Source organism: Colobus angolensis, unplaced genomic scaffold (assembly GCF_000951035.1).
Source record: "Colobus angolensis palliatus isolate OR3802 unplaced genomic scaffold, Cang.pa_1.0 Scaffold49, whole genome shotgun sequence".
NCBI lineage: Eukaryota > Metazoa > Chordata > Mammalia > Primates > Cercopithecidae > Colobus > Colobus angolensis.
The window spans coordinates 4,738,542-4,755,742 of NW_012118376.1; the positions used below are offsets into that span (position 1 = coordinate 4,738,542).

At 35.5% G+C, this 17,201-nt stretch overlaps 1 protein-coding gene across 1 annotated transcript in view; it reads left to right on the forward strand.

Moving 5' to 3' along the window:
- Positions 1–17,201, forward strand: part of ANKRD31 (ankyrin repeat domain 31) — a 179,704-nt gene that overhangs the window by 44,946 nt on the left and 117,557 nt on the right. The window contains exons 6-10 of the mRNA XM_011959242.1: positions 2,863–2,909; positions 6,387–6,953; positions 9,110–9,390; positions 9,924–10,033; positions 14,062–14,217. Coding sequence (XP_011814632.1) covers positions 2,863–2,909; positions 6,387–6,953; positions 9,110–9,390; positions 9,924–10,033; positions 14,062–14,217 — 1,161 coding nt within the window. The remainder of the gene's footprint in view (positions 1–2,862; positions 2,910–6,386; positions 6,954–9,109; positions 9,391–9,923; positions 10,034–14,061; positions 14,218–17,201) is intronic.

Below are 17,201 nucleotides of genomic sequence, written 5' to 3' on the forward strand. Positions count from 1 at the left end.
ATTAAGAAAATGTGGCACATATACACCATGGAATACTATGCAGCCATAAAAATGGATGAGTTCATGTCCTTTGTAGGGACATGGATGCAGCTGGAAACCATCATTTTCAGCAAACTGTCACAAGAACAGAAAACCAAACACCACGTGTTCTCATCCATAGGTGGGAATTGAACAATGAGATCACTTGGACACAGGAAGGGGAACATCACACACCAGGGCCTATTGTGGGGAGGGGGAGGGGGAGGCATAACATTAGGAGATATATCTTATGTAAATGGTGAGTTAATGGGTGCAGCCCACCAACATGGCACATGTATACATATGTAACAAACCTGCATATTGTGCACATGTACCCTAGAACTTAAAGTATAATAAAAAAAGAAAAAAAATTCTTGTTATGGTTTATTAAAGGATAGACAAAAATTCAAGAATTATGTATTTGTAAAAACTCTTAAGTAAAATTTGTAGTTAGAAAAGATAATTCCTTCTAAATGTGTTTATTTTTAATATAGTAATCAAATTACTGTAAAATATTTTATTAATTAAGTTTATAAAATAGTAACTGTTGGCATAAGAGAATGATCATTTTGTCAACGAAAAGAGTCAAACTCTGTAAAATATTTGAAGAGATTTATTCTGAGCCAAATATGAGTGACCATGGCCTGTGACACAGCCGTCAGGAGACTCTGAGAACATGCGCCCAAGGTGGTCAGGGCACAGCCTAGTTTTATACATTTTAGGGAGACGTGAGACATCAATCAGTATGTGTAAGATGAAGTACATTGGTTTGGTTTGGAAAGGTGGGACAAACCAGAAGCAAGGTGGGGGCAGGGGCTTCCAGTTTATAGGTGGATTCAAAGGTGTTCTGATTGGCAATTGGTTGAAAGAGTTATTATCTAAAGACCTGGAATCAATAGAAATGAATCTCTGGGTTATGATGATCAGGGGTTGTGGAGACCAAAGTTTTATCATGCAGATGAAGCTTACAGGTAGCAGGGTTCAGACAGAGCAGATTATAAATGTTTTTTTTAACAGACTTAAGGTCTGTGTTGATGTTAACGCTGGTTGGCTTTTCCTGAATTCCAAAAGGGAGGAGGGTATAATGAGGCATGTGTGACCCTTTCTTCCCTTCAAGGCCTGAACCAACTTTGGAATGCCCGTGGCCAAGAGGGGTCCATTCAGATGATTGGGAGCCTTCGATTTTTTTTTTGTTTGTTTGTTTTATGGTTTTGAAGATGAAGTTGTTAAAGACAACATGGGAGAAAATGTCTATGAGAGTTGTTTCTTTATGATTCAGAGAAGGAAGAAAAGTGAAATCTCTTTTTCTGTTTTTGAATTCTAATCCCCCAAGGATCTGAAATTTTATTTTAAAAAAACCTCTCCTTGCAAAGATAGTTGAAGATGTATCTATTATTTTAAAATGTTTCTTTCATTGGTATTAAAATTTTAAGCAAGTAGAGATACAAAATGTTAAGTAGGATATACACAATGAAATATATCATCACTTGTTGACAGGAATAATTCTAAACCAAGCATAAGAAATTATTTATTCTTATGACTTTGCTTATCATGCTGTAGCTTTTTATCATCAAATTGCAAAGGTGAAGTGAGGGAAAAAAATGGGTTTATTATTATTATCTTTTAGGATGTGAAGGTCAGCAAGAATATTTATGCTTATTTTTCCCCCTGAAAAACCCCTAAACCCCTCTTGCTTATGAGGATGCATTTTGAGGTTCAGTAGATAATTACTTGCTTTTACTTTAGCTATGTAGACATTACCTAATCAAAATAAACCAAAATTGAATTCCTATTCAAGTGTGTCAGAATATTTGGGTCTTTTTTTCTTTTCTTTTCTTTTCTTTTTTTTTTGAGGCAAAGTCTTACTCTGTTGCCCAGGCTGGAGTGCAGTGGCACAGTCTCGGTTCACTGCAACCTCTGCCTCCCAGGTTCAAGCAATTCTTATGCCTCAGCCTCCTAAGTAGCTGGGATTATAGGCGCGTGCCACCATGCTGGCTAATTTTTGTATTTTTAGTAGAGATGGGATTTCACCTTGTTGGCCAGGCTGGTCTCAAACTCCTGACCTCGCACCTGGCCAGAATACTTGGGTCTTGATGATGAAAGTAGAATGGACTGGGTGCGGTGGCTCACACCTGTAATCCCAGCACTTTGGGAGGCCAAGGCAAGTGGATCACTTGAGGTCAGGTGGGGGGAGGGAGGGAGGGAGAGAGGGAGGAAGGAAGGAAAGAAAGAAAAATGTAAAAGGAACAATATAGGAGAACTATCTTTTTTCCAGATCCTCCTTTAACCAAACTTGGGTGTGAATTGCTGTTTGCCAGCTCAGAGGTGACAGGGTGGGAGTGGATAGTGAATTTGCAGTCGCAGAGGCAATGCAGCAATCTTCCATAGTGTCTAGGATGACCTCCTGTCCTTTTGACTCCTATAAGGGGCATTTCTTTTCATGCCTAACTCCAGACAGCATGAGTTCATTTAAGCTTTAAGTACCTGTACTGGAAGAGATAATGACATCGAGAAAGTAGATAGTTTTGTCTTTATGTAGTTACAAATGCTGTACTTAGAATAATTCAGCCAAAATAGGGTTCTTGGTTTTTAGCTAAAATAATTCCAAATAGTTATAATTTTTTTTGGAGCTATATAAAATATTTTTTAAGAAATGGAAGAATTTTATAACTTCATTTCCAAAATAATACTTTCATACCAATAAATTTATGTAATATTAATAAAATATATGATGTGTCACTTGACTGAGGGAGTTTAACTTATATGATTATGAAATGCCAACTGAGAAGGTATGTTTTTAGTGCTTTCGTAAAACTGGAGTGAAAACGCATTGTTCTTTTCTAGGGCCTGAGGCTGATGAAAATCCTGAAGTTTTGCCACACATAGAAAAGGTTGGTCTGTATAACAGAAATTAACTACGTAGATTGTGGATTTAGATTTTTAAAAAAGTGTGTCAATTAAAGTATCAAGCTCATTTAGACCCTCACCTAGGCAGGAATATGACTAAACCATTTCGGTAGATAGAAATCTATTTTTGTCTAATCACCTCTTTCATATTTATTCTTCCTATTGCTCATAAAAGTGTTTTCTTGATCTGTGTTTCTTATCCAGTACTGTAAGTCTCTTACTTTTTATCTAGAGTAGAAATACATAACTTATTATCAAACTAGTTTCTGAGATAATGTAACAAAGTTCCTTCCTGCTTTGGATTTGCTTTGTACTTGGTGCTATGGAGAATCAGAGGACTGTAGGATTGGCTGTGCTCACAATGAACTCACACTTTCCTTAGGGATACTGGGCAATCAAGGACCTCCCCAAGCCAGCCCAGTATACCCATACCTTACTTTTTTTTTTTTTTTTGAGATAAAGTCTCACTTTGTTGCCCAGGCTGGAGTACAGTTGTGCGATCGATTATAACTCACTGCCACCTTGAACTCTTGGGCTCAAGAGATCCTCTCACCTCAGCCTCCCAAGTAGCGGGGACTACAGGCCCATACTGCCACACCCAGCTAATTTTTTTCTTTTAATTTTTTTTTTAGAGACCAGGTCTTGGCATCTCACCCAGGGTTGTCCCTGTAGCTTACTTTATCTCAGCCATACCTTACACATCCCTGCCTTCATGCTTTTGCTTGAATCAGGAGCCAGAAGATGGGAAATAACATAAAATTTGGAAACCAGATAGGTCTAGGTTCCAAGGATAACTGTTTATATCTGTAAGATAGGGACAGCGATAGCTGTTTTACAGGTATTGTGAGGACCGAGCAATGATGGTTCATGGTGTCTGGCACCTAGTTGGTGCTCAGTAAATGTGTGTTCCTCCATTCTTTCACTCCTTCACAAATCTTTAATTTCTGGCATAAGTACCTGTTCTTCTGTGGATCTATTTCAGATAATTCTGGCAATCTTGACAAAGTAATTGCTCCCTCTCTAGCATTCATTATTTACTGACTATATCATTATTTCCAAATCACTTGTACTCTATGATATTAATAGATCTTCTGAGGAAAAGGATTTTTTGGACAAAAATGTTTGGAGAACACTGTGTCCTAAAGTTCCCCCAATGCACATGGTTTGGAAAGTCCTGTCGTCCTCTACTGCCTCCATTGTTTTCTTCCCCAGAAAACTCATTTTTGCAACACACTAGGCTTTGTATGTTATCAAGCGAATGAGCCTGCTGCCTGATGTGCATAGAAGCCAATGCTGTGGCACTGGCTTTTGAGGGGAAAAAAAAAAAAAAAAAAAGGCTTTATTGTGAGACAGGCCAGCAAGGTGACAGGAGAGGCAGTTCAAATTTGTGTCCTCTATTTGGGGTCTGAAACAGGTTTTAAGGGGGCAGAAGGTAAGGGAAAGGACTTAGGAATGTTGGTTTGACAGAGTCTGATTAAAAGGCTTCAAATTTGACCATTTATGGTAAGGTATATTTAGGTGGATTTTAGCACCAAATCTTCCTGTCCAGGAGACCTCTTGCTTCAGAAAGAGTACCAGTGGTCAGGTTCCAGTCATTTCTCAGTTTTCTTGGTTCAGGAGGAGGGGGAGTCATTTCTCAGTCTTCTTTGTTCAAGGTTCTGGCTGCGCTACATGACTTGCACTTTTGGCCCTGTTATACCTGCAAGATGACTTGACATTCTGTTACCAACAAAGTAGGGCCAGTTTGGGCTGGTTCTGTGGTTATAAATGGAACTGCTTGATATACACTAGTTTATGCCATTCATTTGATTTCATAAGTGTTCTATGACATTATTTGTATTCTATTTAATATCTTAGGTATTTATGTCTTGAATCTTTTTTTTTTTTATGTCTTGAATCTTAAGTTGGAAATAAATTGCTTTAGGACAGAGCCCAATGTATATACTTTATTATACCTGGTGCCTTGAATTTAGTAGACATAAGGACTTCAAATAGTGGGGAGGCCTTGAACTGAGACTTAGAGAGTGAGTAGGATCTGGTTCTTGAATTTCTTGCATATTCCTTTTATCTTTCTGAGAAAATTATAGTTAGCATTGCTAACAAATAAATATGTTTTCTTAAGTGTTGTATGCTATTAATATATACTGAGTACATAAAGGTGGCAGGTAGAAAAGGACAGGAGGAAGAATAAAGTGGTTTTGCTTTTCTTAGTCATACCAGATTAGAATATTAGAAAGCTTACAAATTACAGCACATCCTGTCAAAGGTATGGTGGATTTGATTTTTGGAAAAAACTAAAGTCATTGAAACCCATTCTGTTATTTAAGGCCAATAAAAAGTATTTAGTGTTCGAAAAATTTTCAGTGCCTTTAAAGCACATTATTTTCTTGAGTGGCTTATAAGCTCATTCTGAAAGCAATTTCAAAAGAGGGATTCTAACAGTATTTTGAGTATTAGAAACTTTGTGAGGCTGGGCGCAGTGACTTATGCCTGTAATCCCTGTACTTTGGGAGGCCGAAGCGGGCAGATCGCCTGAGGTCAGGAGATTGAGACCAGCTGGACCAACATGGTGAAACCCTATCTCTCTTAAAAGTACAAAAAATTAGCAGGGCATGGTGGCAGACCCCTGTAATCCCAACTACTCAAGAGGCTGAGGCAGGAGAATCAGTTGAACCCTGGAGGCGGAGGTTGCAGTGAGCCGAGATGACCCCACTATACTCCAGCCTAGGTGACAGAGTGAGACTCCATCTCAAAAAAAGAAAAAAAGAAACATTGTGAGAACAGGTATAACCTATTAAGGTGATATCTTAGAGAAATAATAGTCATTTAGAAATGTTAAGTTTTTGTGGGGTTTTTTGCTTAAAATAACCACAACTCAGAGCCATTCATTTACAGCTAGGGCTTGTAATATTTATACAGAACTGTACCCTCATTTCTTCACCTTTTCCCTCTGACCTTTTGTCCTTTGGCCTCTTTACTCCACATTTACTTATTCCTACAAAGGTGGGGCAATAAAAAGAAGGTGAAATTTTGTTCCTAGTCAATAATTTTCATAAATTTTCATAAACCAAATAGGAAATTTTGGCAAGAAAGAATTTTATAACCATTAATTGCTATGAAGCTTTGAGATCATCTGTTAATTTAACTATCCATGGCATCTCTGCTTCTTCTGTTAGCACAGATAATTTAAACTTAAATGAATAATTTGCCATCTGTAATTATGGTCCAGCCAATTATGCTGTTGGTCTATTATTAAAGGTTTAACCATGTATTCAGTAATTAGTGATTTGGTATAGGAAAGCAATAAAGAGTATTCTCTTTATTTATGGAAGGGAAGGAAAGTTGACGATAAATTTTGAGGGTAGCTTACAAACAAGATAAACTATAAAACTATAAAGTTTTCATTTTAAATACTTTATTGTATATGCTGTAATGATGTGATTTCTATTTGTAATACACAGGAACTAAGTGAAGGCAGAGATTCTCCTGAAGTTAGCCTTCTCTCAGGCACTGCTATTACAGTATCTGATATGGTTGCTGTAAAGGAGACATCATTAATAGAGCCAGAGAAGATCTTAGCAGCACGAAATACATTTTTTGAGCCTAGAAAGGAAGTCATATTGACCATGACTCCTGAAGAAACTAAGGATGAAGAAAGCTCTCTTGAAACCTTTGTGTCTGCCTTAGAAAGGTTACTTACATCACCGGAAAGCACCCAGGAGGAAAGACTGTCTGAATTAGTAAGTGATTTTGATGGTAAAGAATTGATGGACCCATTGAGTGACTCTCTTAGTTCCATATCAATACCTTTGAATGCCTGGTCGGCATGTCATAGAGATTCACTAGAAAATGCAAAGGATGATGCATTGCCAGCTGAGTTATTGGAAGCCCTGAACACATTGTCGGAAGCCAAGATGGAAACCATCTGTCACAGAAAAGAGGGAGGCAGCAGTCTCATTGCTAGAAATGAATGTTTAGAAGTGTTCAATACGTCTCAGACCAATGAAGATTGTACACAAATAGCAGAGGTGAATTTTGAATTTCTTTGTTCTACTCCACCATTTGAACATGGATCTAAGTTACTGAGCTATGGAACAGGTGTCTTTCAGTGGAGCAAGTAGCTGAAAATATGAGTCTATGATTTTGCCTTTTAAACTTCAACAAGTTTTCATTGTGTTAAAATCAAATTTACCCAAATATCAACACCCATAAGATACTTTGTGACTTGGAAGCACAGAGTGATCTTTTTAGAAGTTCCTAGGGTAGAGTTTTCTGGGAGTTAGGAAGTTAAAATAGACAGATTTCTTCCCAACAAGCCTAAAAAGACATATCATTAGATTGCTTACATGTAGGAAGGAAAGACTTCTTTACTAAAATTTTCTGTTAGCTCCGAAAATCACTGTGTCTACCTGGGTGCAGAGTACTGATGGGATACCCCACATTAATTTACATTTTGACACCGAATATATGCAGGGATGCCAGGGGAGGGGAAAAAAATATGCGTAGCTTAAGCAGAATTTTGCCTTCTATGTCTGAGAATACTGCCAGATGGCATAGCTCTTGGGGTTTAGAATTCTTGTAGTATTATGCCTAGAAGCCCTGTAGTGGCCTATCACTCACAAAGTCCCTTTGTCATATTGACAGTTTCTTTGTTTTTTAAAATAATCTTTATTGGTTTTTTTGATTATAATAACAATGCATCCTCATTATAAAACAAATTTTAAACCTGACAGAATTACATAATAATATAGTAACAAATATCCTCCACAGTTTCACTCTTTAGAGATAATCATTGTTAACAGTTGGGTGTATCTCTCTCCAGTTATTTCCATCATATTCTGTATTAGTTCATTTTATACTAATGGGATTATATTATATATAATGCCTTCCAACTTATTTTTTAAATTTAATAATATATTTTGTTTATCTTTCAATGTCAGCAAATGTAGCACTGCTTAAATCTTTTGATTTGTTGAGTAGTATTCCACTATGTAAATATATTGTGATTTATTTAATCAATTCACTGATGATATCATTTGGATTGTTTTCTTTCTTTTCTTTTTATCTTCCGATTACCAAAATGTTTCTGTGAACATCCTTGTGAAGATTTATATATAACAAAATCTTGTGATTTATTTAATCAATTCACTGATGATATCATTTGGATTGTTTTCTTTCTTTTCTTTTTATCTTCCGATTACCAAAATGTTTCTGTGAACATCCTTGTGAAGATTTATATATAACAAAATCTTGAGCTCAGGTTGCAGCATACGTACCTGAAATAATACTGCATGAAATTCTGGTTAACAAATCTCAAAACTGACATAGGATTTTTTAAAAGCCAGAAAAAGAGAAACTAGTTGTGGAGATAGGGCATGAAGATTAAATATGGAAAGAGGGAATATGAGTAAAGTGTAGGAAATTATGATTGATATTCATACAGTGAATATGAATTTAGCAAGTCTTCAAAAGGAAAGAAAAAAGAAACCCTCTTAAGTAGAAAGGAGGCTTATTTAAAACAGATCAAGTAATATACTCGTTTACTCAGCTGTAATAAAAATATGGAGCTTGTTACCTTTAGAAGCTTTGCAAGATGGATATGTAAGTAGGCTGAAGAAAGGTTTAGATGATACATATAAAGAATACATATGCTCATGGAAGTTAAATCTATAATGAATTATTAAGGGAAAGTTAGAGAACAATTCCTGATATACTGTTAACCTTTTAAAATCAATGTAATGGAGGTTATGTACTATCTTGTTCCACAAAATATCACTTACTGCTGCTGTCAGATAACAAAACCCTAGGCTGAATAGTCCATTGATCTAGCCTAGTGTGACATTTCTAATGTTTTTGTAGATCTCTCATCATTCTACATTCCCAATTTCTTGCAAAATTAAAGCTCCCAGAGTGACCACAGATTTGCCCTTGAATTTTCAAAATAAATATTGATCAAAATCATTTTTCACTTATGCTCTTAAGCTTTTAAATCTGCATTGTCCTTTATTACATTAATTATTATAAAATCTTTCATTATGTCCACATATGTCTATGAATTCTTGTACTTGCATCCTGTAATAGGCGTTTTAATTTAATCAAAGGTCAAGACAAAATTTAGCTTCTTACAGTTTTAAGTTTTTTTGCAGTGTTGTAATTGTTTGTGGATGTATTTACGTATTTGCAGACTCTGCAAGACCCAGATCCATCTGGGTTGCAAACTTTGGCTCATCAAAATATCACTTCTTGTGAATCACTAAGTAATAAGAGAAATTCACATTCAGTGACAAATAGCTCTGACCAGGAAACTGCGTGTGTGTTGAGAAGATCATCCAGACTAGAAAAACTGAAAGTAAGCAGAGATGCAAAGTACTCAGATCACATGTATAAGATGCCAGAAAAGATTTTACCAAAAATCCTTGGCTGTGAGGACCTAACAAATAATAACTCTTCAGCTCAGAATTTCAGGTATGCAGTGAAATTATGTCTTTATCTCCAGGTATGCTGTAGACATTATAGATAATTATGTGCTTGGGGTCAGGGTCAGTATACAGTTAACACAGGGTGAAGAGCTTTATTTTTTATATTATTGCTTTTTTTATTTTGCAGCTTTTGGTCAGTGCCATACCACACAGCAAGGCTTTTTCTTTGCAAACAGCCTGCATCTTTTTCTCTAGAGGGTGAATAGAGTGGATAGTGACATGCCAACTTGGGGAGTGAAGAGCAGGAGATTCAGAATACTCGCACTTGTAAATGACTAATCCTAAAGAAGAAGAACCCATAGGTAGTGCAAAGAGAGGGCTAGAAGCCATGATGACTGGCATGCCTGCTGCAGAATTACCTGCAGGAGCCATCTCCATTTTTAAAACTGCCACGCCACTTGAGAACAGCTCAGTAAAATACCCTGGAGTTTTAATATTATAGTCAAAATTTGGTATAATTCTCTGTGAATGTTTGTGAAAACCGTTATAGCCATTTAAAAAAATACATTGTTTTTCAAGAATGCAGGATCCGGCTTTAATGATTGATGGTAAAGAGAAGAATATGCATTCACCCAGGTTCAAGAATGGAAAACAAATCAGGAAAAATGAACAATTTCCAGGAAAAAAAGGTGATGCATAGTTTGAGTATTCTTCTATTTCTTTTACAGAAACAGAATTTTGGTAGAAAGGATTCAGAGATTATCTTTCTCAACTTTCTAATGTTATTGATAAGGAAACTGGATTTCAGATAGGTTAAGGGTTTTTCCCAGCATCATACAGCTCATTAGTAGCATAACTGAGAATTGATCCTGAACTTCTGACTCATAGGTTAGTACTTTTTTCTATAATTCTGCTTTGGAAACAGTAGTTACAGACCTCTTTTTAAATTTACATGTGTAACCAACCTAGCATAAGGCTATGAAAAAGCATATCAGGAGGAATAAAGGAAAGACAAGGCACAACTGTTATTTTCTTAGATCTTATTTCTGTGTTCCTATACCATCCAAAAGATTGAACTAAAAAACTCTCAGAAGCAATAAGAGAACCTAGAAACACTGTTTAAAAAATAATAGATAGTGGAACAACTGGCAACACTGAAATATGGGTTGTAGATGAAAAAATAATATTGTATCAGAGGTAAGTTTTCTGAATTTGATAATAATACTGCAGTGATATAAGTGTACATCTTTGTTCTTAGAAATACACATTAAAGTATTAGTGAGTAAAAGGGCATGATGTGTAAAAGTTACTTTTTATATATACATGTGTCTGGATGCATATGTATCTGTAAAAAAGAATGGTTTAAAGTCAATGGTAAAATGTCAACCAGGAGTGAGTCTTTTGTTCTATTTTTACAACTTTTCTGTAAGTCTGAAATTATTTCAAAAGAAAAAGTTTTAAAAATGTGATAAGCTGGAGTCAATAATTAATGCTTTTCACATATATGTATGCATGAACTTGTTAGAAAATGTAAAAGATTATCTCATTTATAATTGTTACAAAAAGAAAATACTTTTATAACTAATAAGAAATGTGTCATATTTATAAGAAGAGTTTAAAAATTCTACTGAGGGATGTAAAAAATACTTGAATAAATGGAAAGAAGAACCTTGTTCTTGACTAGATTCAGCATTGTAAGAAGGTTCTCCCTAAATTATTCTAGAAATGCATGAGATCTCATCAAAAACAGATTTTTATTTATTTGCTAATTTTTTTGTTTTATTTTGTATTGCTTTTACAGGGATAGAGAGTAGCTATGAGAAAGTTTCAAAGTAATACTAAATATCACCTAGAAAAGTAAATATGAAAGACTAGCCAAGAAAATTCTGAAAAATAAAAACAAAAAGAGTGGCAGGACCTTGTTCTCTGTAATATGTGAGCATATTAGAAAGCTACAAAATTAAAGTCATTTGACACTGTAGCAGGAATAGACAGATAACTCAGTGAAACAGAATAGAGAGTTTAGATGTAGAAGCCAGCTACAGTGAGACATGGGACAGATATGTAATATAGATGGCATCTCAAATTGTGGTGAAAAGAAAGACTAAGCAATAAGTAGTGGAAAACACAAACAAAATTGGGTTTCCATAACATTCCTTACACCAACTTTAATTTCAGATTGATCAAAGATTTAAATGAAAAATGAAAGTTGTAGAAGAAAATGTAAGTGAATTTTGCCGTAACCTTGGTGTGGAAAAAGTCTTTTTAAACCCTCTTGGTTTCTGAGGTTAAAATCATAAAATTAACTGCATACCTTTAAAATAATGGTAAAAATTCTTTTAAAGAATGATAAAATTAACTACATACATTTTTAAAAATTGTATAGAAATATACCCTAAAGAAGAATCAAATATTAAATAGCTAAGAAATATTAGCATCATTTGACAAGGGTTTAATGGCATTAGTATGCAAAAAGCTCTTATGAAACAGTAAGGATAAAGAACAGAGGGTGTATGTCATGGCCTTAACAGTGGTGATGGTTTCATGGGTATATACTTGTCCCCAAGTATATTGAATTGTATACATTAAATAAATATCCCTTTTTACATGTCAGATAATAATAATAACAATAATTGATTTAAAAATTTTAAACTGGGGGAAAAAAGTAAAAAGAACGTGAATAGATAAGGAACATGAACAAGCAGTTTACAGAAAGAGAAATATACACACACACACACAAACACACATACACATAAGCTCCTTGGTCCATTCCTATTGGTCTAGGAATTCAAGTTTGAGTTTTGGGAGGAAACCATTCATTCTATAACACCTTCACTGGTGAATTCTCCAAAATATATAAGGGGGAAATAATACCAGTTCTCCACACAATTCTTCCAAAAAATTAAAGATGAGGAAGCTCTTCTCAACTCATTTTAATGAGGTCATCATTAAACTGATACCAAAATCAGAGACATTATAAGAACAGAAAATTATACTAAATATCCTTCATGAATATAGATGCAAAAATTCTAAACAGGCTAGGTGCAGTGGCTGATGCCTAGAGTTGCGGTACTTTGGGAGGCTGAAGCGGGTGGATTGCTTGAGCCCAGAAGTTTGAGATCAGCTTAGGCAACATGGCGAAACCCTGTCTCTACGAAAAATGCAAAAAATTAGCTGGGCATGGTGGTGCGTGCCTGTAGTCCCAGCTACTCAGGAGGCTGAGGTGGGAGAATTACCTGAGCCTGGGAAATTGAGGCTGCAATGAGCCATGATTGCACCACTGCACTCCATCCTGGGCAATACCCTGGAGAAGAATATGGAGAGCAAGACCCTGTCTCAGAAAAAAAAATTCTAAACAAAACTTGAGCATATCAAATCCAACATTATATAACACATCATGAACAAGTGGTGTTTATCCTAGGAATGCAAGATTAGTTTTACACTTGAAGACCAATCGCTGTAATTCATTATATTAACAAGCTGAAAAAGAGAAACCATATGATCATCTCAATAAATGCACAGAAAGCATTTGACAACATCTAACACATCTGTTCCTAGTGGAAATTCTCAGCAAACTAGGAATAGAGGGGAAACTTCAACCTGACAATGGACGTCTACAGAAATCATACAGTTTTATACTTAATTGTGAAAGACTAAATGCTTTCCTCCTAAGATCAGAAAATTACATAATTATAATATAACAAGTACAACTGGCACAGACAGATTTGGAAATAAAGACTGCTCTGATTATGGTAAGCATACAATTTGTCTAGTGGGAAAAGAATGCTTTGTAGTCTGGTATACAAGAAGGTAGACTCAAAGTTCAGCAGTTTGGTTTGCTATGCAGTGGGACTGAATCAAGGGAGTCAAAAGGCAAGGCAGTTTTATGTAGTCTATTAAGAAAGCTGCTGCAGTACTCAGTTACCTTTGTAAGGTTTTAGGATGGGGCAGGTTGGCTAGATAAAAATTGGAAAAGCTGTCATCAAGCTATTCTGAAATTCAGAAAATCCAAATGAGTATTGCCCTTCAAATTGACAGGATTTGTAAATGAGGAGCTTCAGCATTTTAGGAGGCACAGTGGAGAACTGATACTTGATATACATTATCTGGAAAAGCATTTTAATCATGCATTTCTGCTGACTTAGTAAATAAAAACAATTGCAAAGATCAGGCTATGATTCTCTTCTTAATTTCATTAATTTATTTTTAGCAAAGAAAGATAATTTTGCATTCCTTTTTCCAGTCTCACTGGGATTAGTTTTTGTATCTTATATGCCTCTGAGATTTTCTCCTCATGGTTTTGTAAGACATCTGGTAATATACCGTTTTATTAAATTTATAATATATTATTCTAGGTTTAAATAATCGTTTTCACCAGAACTTTTAAGAAGATTATCTGTTAGTCCTTTCATATATGCACCTTTCATGGGTTTTCAATCAACATACACTGTTTATCATGGTTTATAGTTTACTTCAAATATTTTAAAACTAGTGACATTTGTCTCTTTTTCCTTTTTGTATGTAGATAATATTATAGTTGGGTTAATGGATGAATATTCTCATAATATAATATACTTCACTTCTAGACTGTTGACTGAGTTAATCCTGTTACCTATGTTCATAAAGTTTGTAGTTTGAAATCTGTGGTTTGTAATTCATATTCCTTCTGATATTCAAATAATGATTTTTTTTTCTTTTGTTCATTCCCTCATTTCAGAAAAAATGAAGTTGAACAAAATATCTCTTGGTAGCATTAACCGGAGAAACATTTTTGGAGAGAACTTAGTATATAAGGCTGCTCTGAACGATGATGCTGATCTTGTTCATCATTGTATAAAAAAAGGTGGAAATGTTAATCAGCCAAGTTATGCTGGTAAGTTAGGATTACCACCCACAGTTATCTTAAGAGTGGTTTGTAGTTTCAGCTGAATCACTCTTAGGAAAGTATAGCAAAGCGAGCCTAAGGTAAGTTCCAAACAGAAGACTTTCAGGTCATTTTCCTATTTAAGTAGCTCATCACCATTATCTTTCAGGGAAGAGGGCAGGATGAGAAGACTGGGTGGCAGGAGAAGAGCATTATGTTTCTTCTTCAAAGATTATGCCAGGTGGGTTATGTGCAGTGGCATCCAGAAGGTGTCTGGGGCTGGCTTTGCAAGGTCATTGTTACTATGAGACTCAGCCTTAAATGAAGGAGAAATGATGTCAAACACTGGAAGAAACTGATGGTGCACTGAGCTATAGGGGAAAATTCATGATGAAATGGTAGATGTACAGCAGGAGCAGTGGCCAGGGAAATGGAAAGAATACGGTATGAAGTACAGAGCTTGGGACAGGGAGCTCAGAAAGAGCAGTATTTCTGCAAGCCTGGGTCACTGGGACAATCTTCCCTGTGGGTAGAATGTGACATGTTGTGCTAGAGAAGAGTGATTCCTTAAAGATACTTACACTGAACAGTACTTGGACAGCCTGGATGGTGCTTTTGGGTGTCCATACTTTTCCTGTTGTTTCTAAACTTGCTCAGTTTAGAAACAGTGCAAAGAGTCTTATGGTGCACAGAGATGGCACAGTAAAATCCATGGACAAGCAGCTGATTTCAAGTGCACCCCCAGTACTTTACTTTAGCAAGGCCTGGGTTTACACTGTAATCAGGATTTTAACAGGATATTATTTTAAATGTCATACCCAGGTCATAGCCCCATAACCCTCAACGTTGGATCCTTATTTGCCAGCCACAGCACTTACTGTCTTGATTTCAAGAGATATGTGGTTCTTTCTGTTGGTATTCTTTGTCTGCCCATTGAGTTCAAGAGTAGCCCTACATGCAGCCAGTTTTGACTTTATGGATTTCCCAAGCATCTCTTAACATGTTTCTTTTTATTAACCTTTTCTTTTTCTGTGCCATTGTTAACATTCTCAGTGACTGTTCCCTTCTTGTCTTCAGCCAGTTAATATATACCTCTTCCTCATTGTCCCAGGTACTTCTGTGACCTTCATGAATTCTTTATCCCTATCATATTTTCCTGCATTTTGAACTTACTTGTTCTCTACTTTTCCTTCTTACTTTGCGTCTTAGCTCTATCTTTATTTCTGGCTACCACATCCCACAGAATTACAGAGGACAGTGTTTCCATTTTCGACAGAATCACCTGCAAAGTTTGTTTAAAGTGCAACCATCATTTCACCTCCCAAAACACACACACACACACCAGAATCACCTGCAATATTTGCTTAAAATGCAACCATCATTTCACCTCCCAAAACACACACACATACACACACACACTCTCTCTCTCTCTCTCTCTGTCTCTCTCGCTCACACACACACACACACATACTCACTGTCTCAGTAAAGGTCAAGGACTGGCAAGAGCTGTATGACCTCTAACATGTTAGTTCGATGTAGTGAGCTTTTACATACTGTTTACATACCTTCTATGTATCAGATGCTGTGAAAACAAAAAGATTAATAATCTCTAGTAGGAAGATTTATGTATACTTATTTTGTGGTACAATTAAAAAAGAGGCCCACTGCCCTGTGAGAAATGAACAAAATGTAATAATGGACCAATGGTCTTTTATACATAACATTTTGAATTTTGTAAGTCCTCACTTACATTTTATGAAATTTTGTCTCTGATTAAAAACAAATTGCAGGGAGCTCAGAAAGAATACTAATTCTTTTTCCAAAGGCAAAGGTGACAGTCATGAAGTAGGCTAAAAAAAACTCTGAATACTCAAAATAGATCACATTTTAAGTTTTTGCCAAAAACCTCTGAGATCAATGCCTTGAGCTTTATTTTATGCAGAACTCTTTCTGATTCCTATACCTGTAACACATTAGAACTGAAAAAGAAAGGTTGGCCCAGACCAGGGTATTAATAATAGCCTGAAGTTTAAGTCAATAACAAAGCAAGAAATAGATAACATAAAATACGAGAGACAAAACTAGGACTATGTAATGTAGAAAGGAGTGCGCGTTATTCTTCTGTGAGTGTTAACAATGGCTACATTACAGCATATAACAAATTTTATTGTAATTGTAAATCTTTTAAAAAATGTATTATATTCTCTTTAAAGGAAATTTATAACTATATTCATGTTTTAAAGAGATTTCCTCCATGATAGTTAATTTCTTTTTTTAAATAAGTTTTTTTGGGGATCTCCCAACCTGCAGATTTGGGAGGTAGTAAAAGATCTGTTGTAGAATGTGTTCCATCTTTATTTTGGCAGGGTGGTTTTACAATGCAGAAGGCATAATCCTTAGGGGAAGGAAAATACTCTGTTACACTTGATTTTTTTCTGTAATCTATAGCAATTTTTGTGATCTTCAGTGGCTTTCTCTGCAGAATAAAGCTCCTTCTGGCTTTATTGACACTGGGAATTTCTTTCAACCCTGAAAGTGATGATTCTTCCTTACTGAGTCATCCTTGTTTAAGTCTCACTTCAGGTAGCATTCATTGTTTTTTCTGGACTTGGACACTATTTACTTTTTACTTTTAATGGATACATAATTATTATATAACAAATAACTATATGTATTATATATGGTATATATTATAAATATACATAATTATGCATATTTATGGGGAACAATGTGATTTTTAAATACATGTATACATTGTGTAATGATCAAATCAGAGTAATTAGCATATCCAACACCTTAAACATGTATCATTTCTTTATGGTAGGCACATTGAAAAATCTCCTTTTCTAACTATTTTGAGACATGCAATACCTCTTTGCTGACTCTAGTCACCCAACTGTGCAATAGGATACCATCACTTATTCTTCATTTCTTTGTGTGTGTGTGTGTGTGTGTGTGTGTGTGTGTGTGTGTGTAACAGAATCTCACTTTGT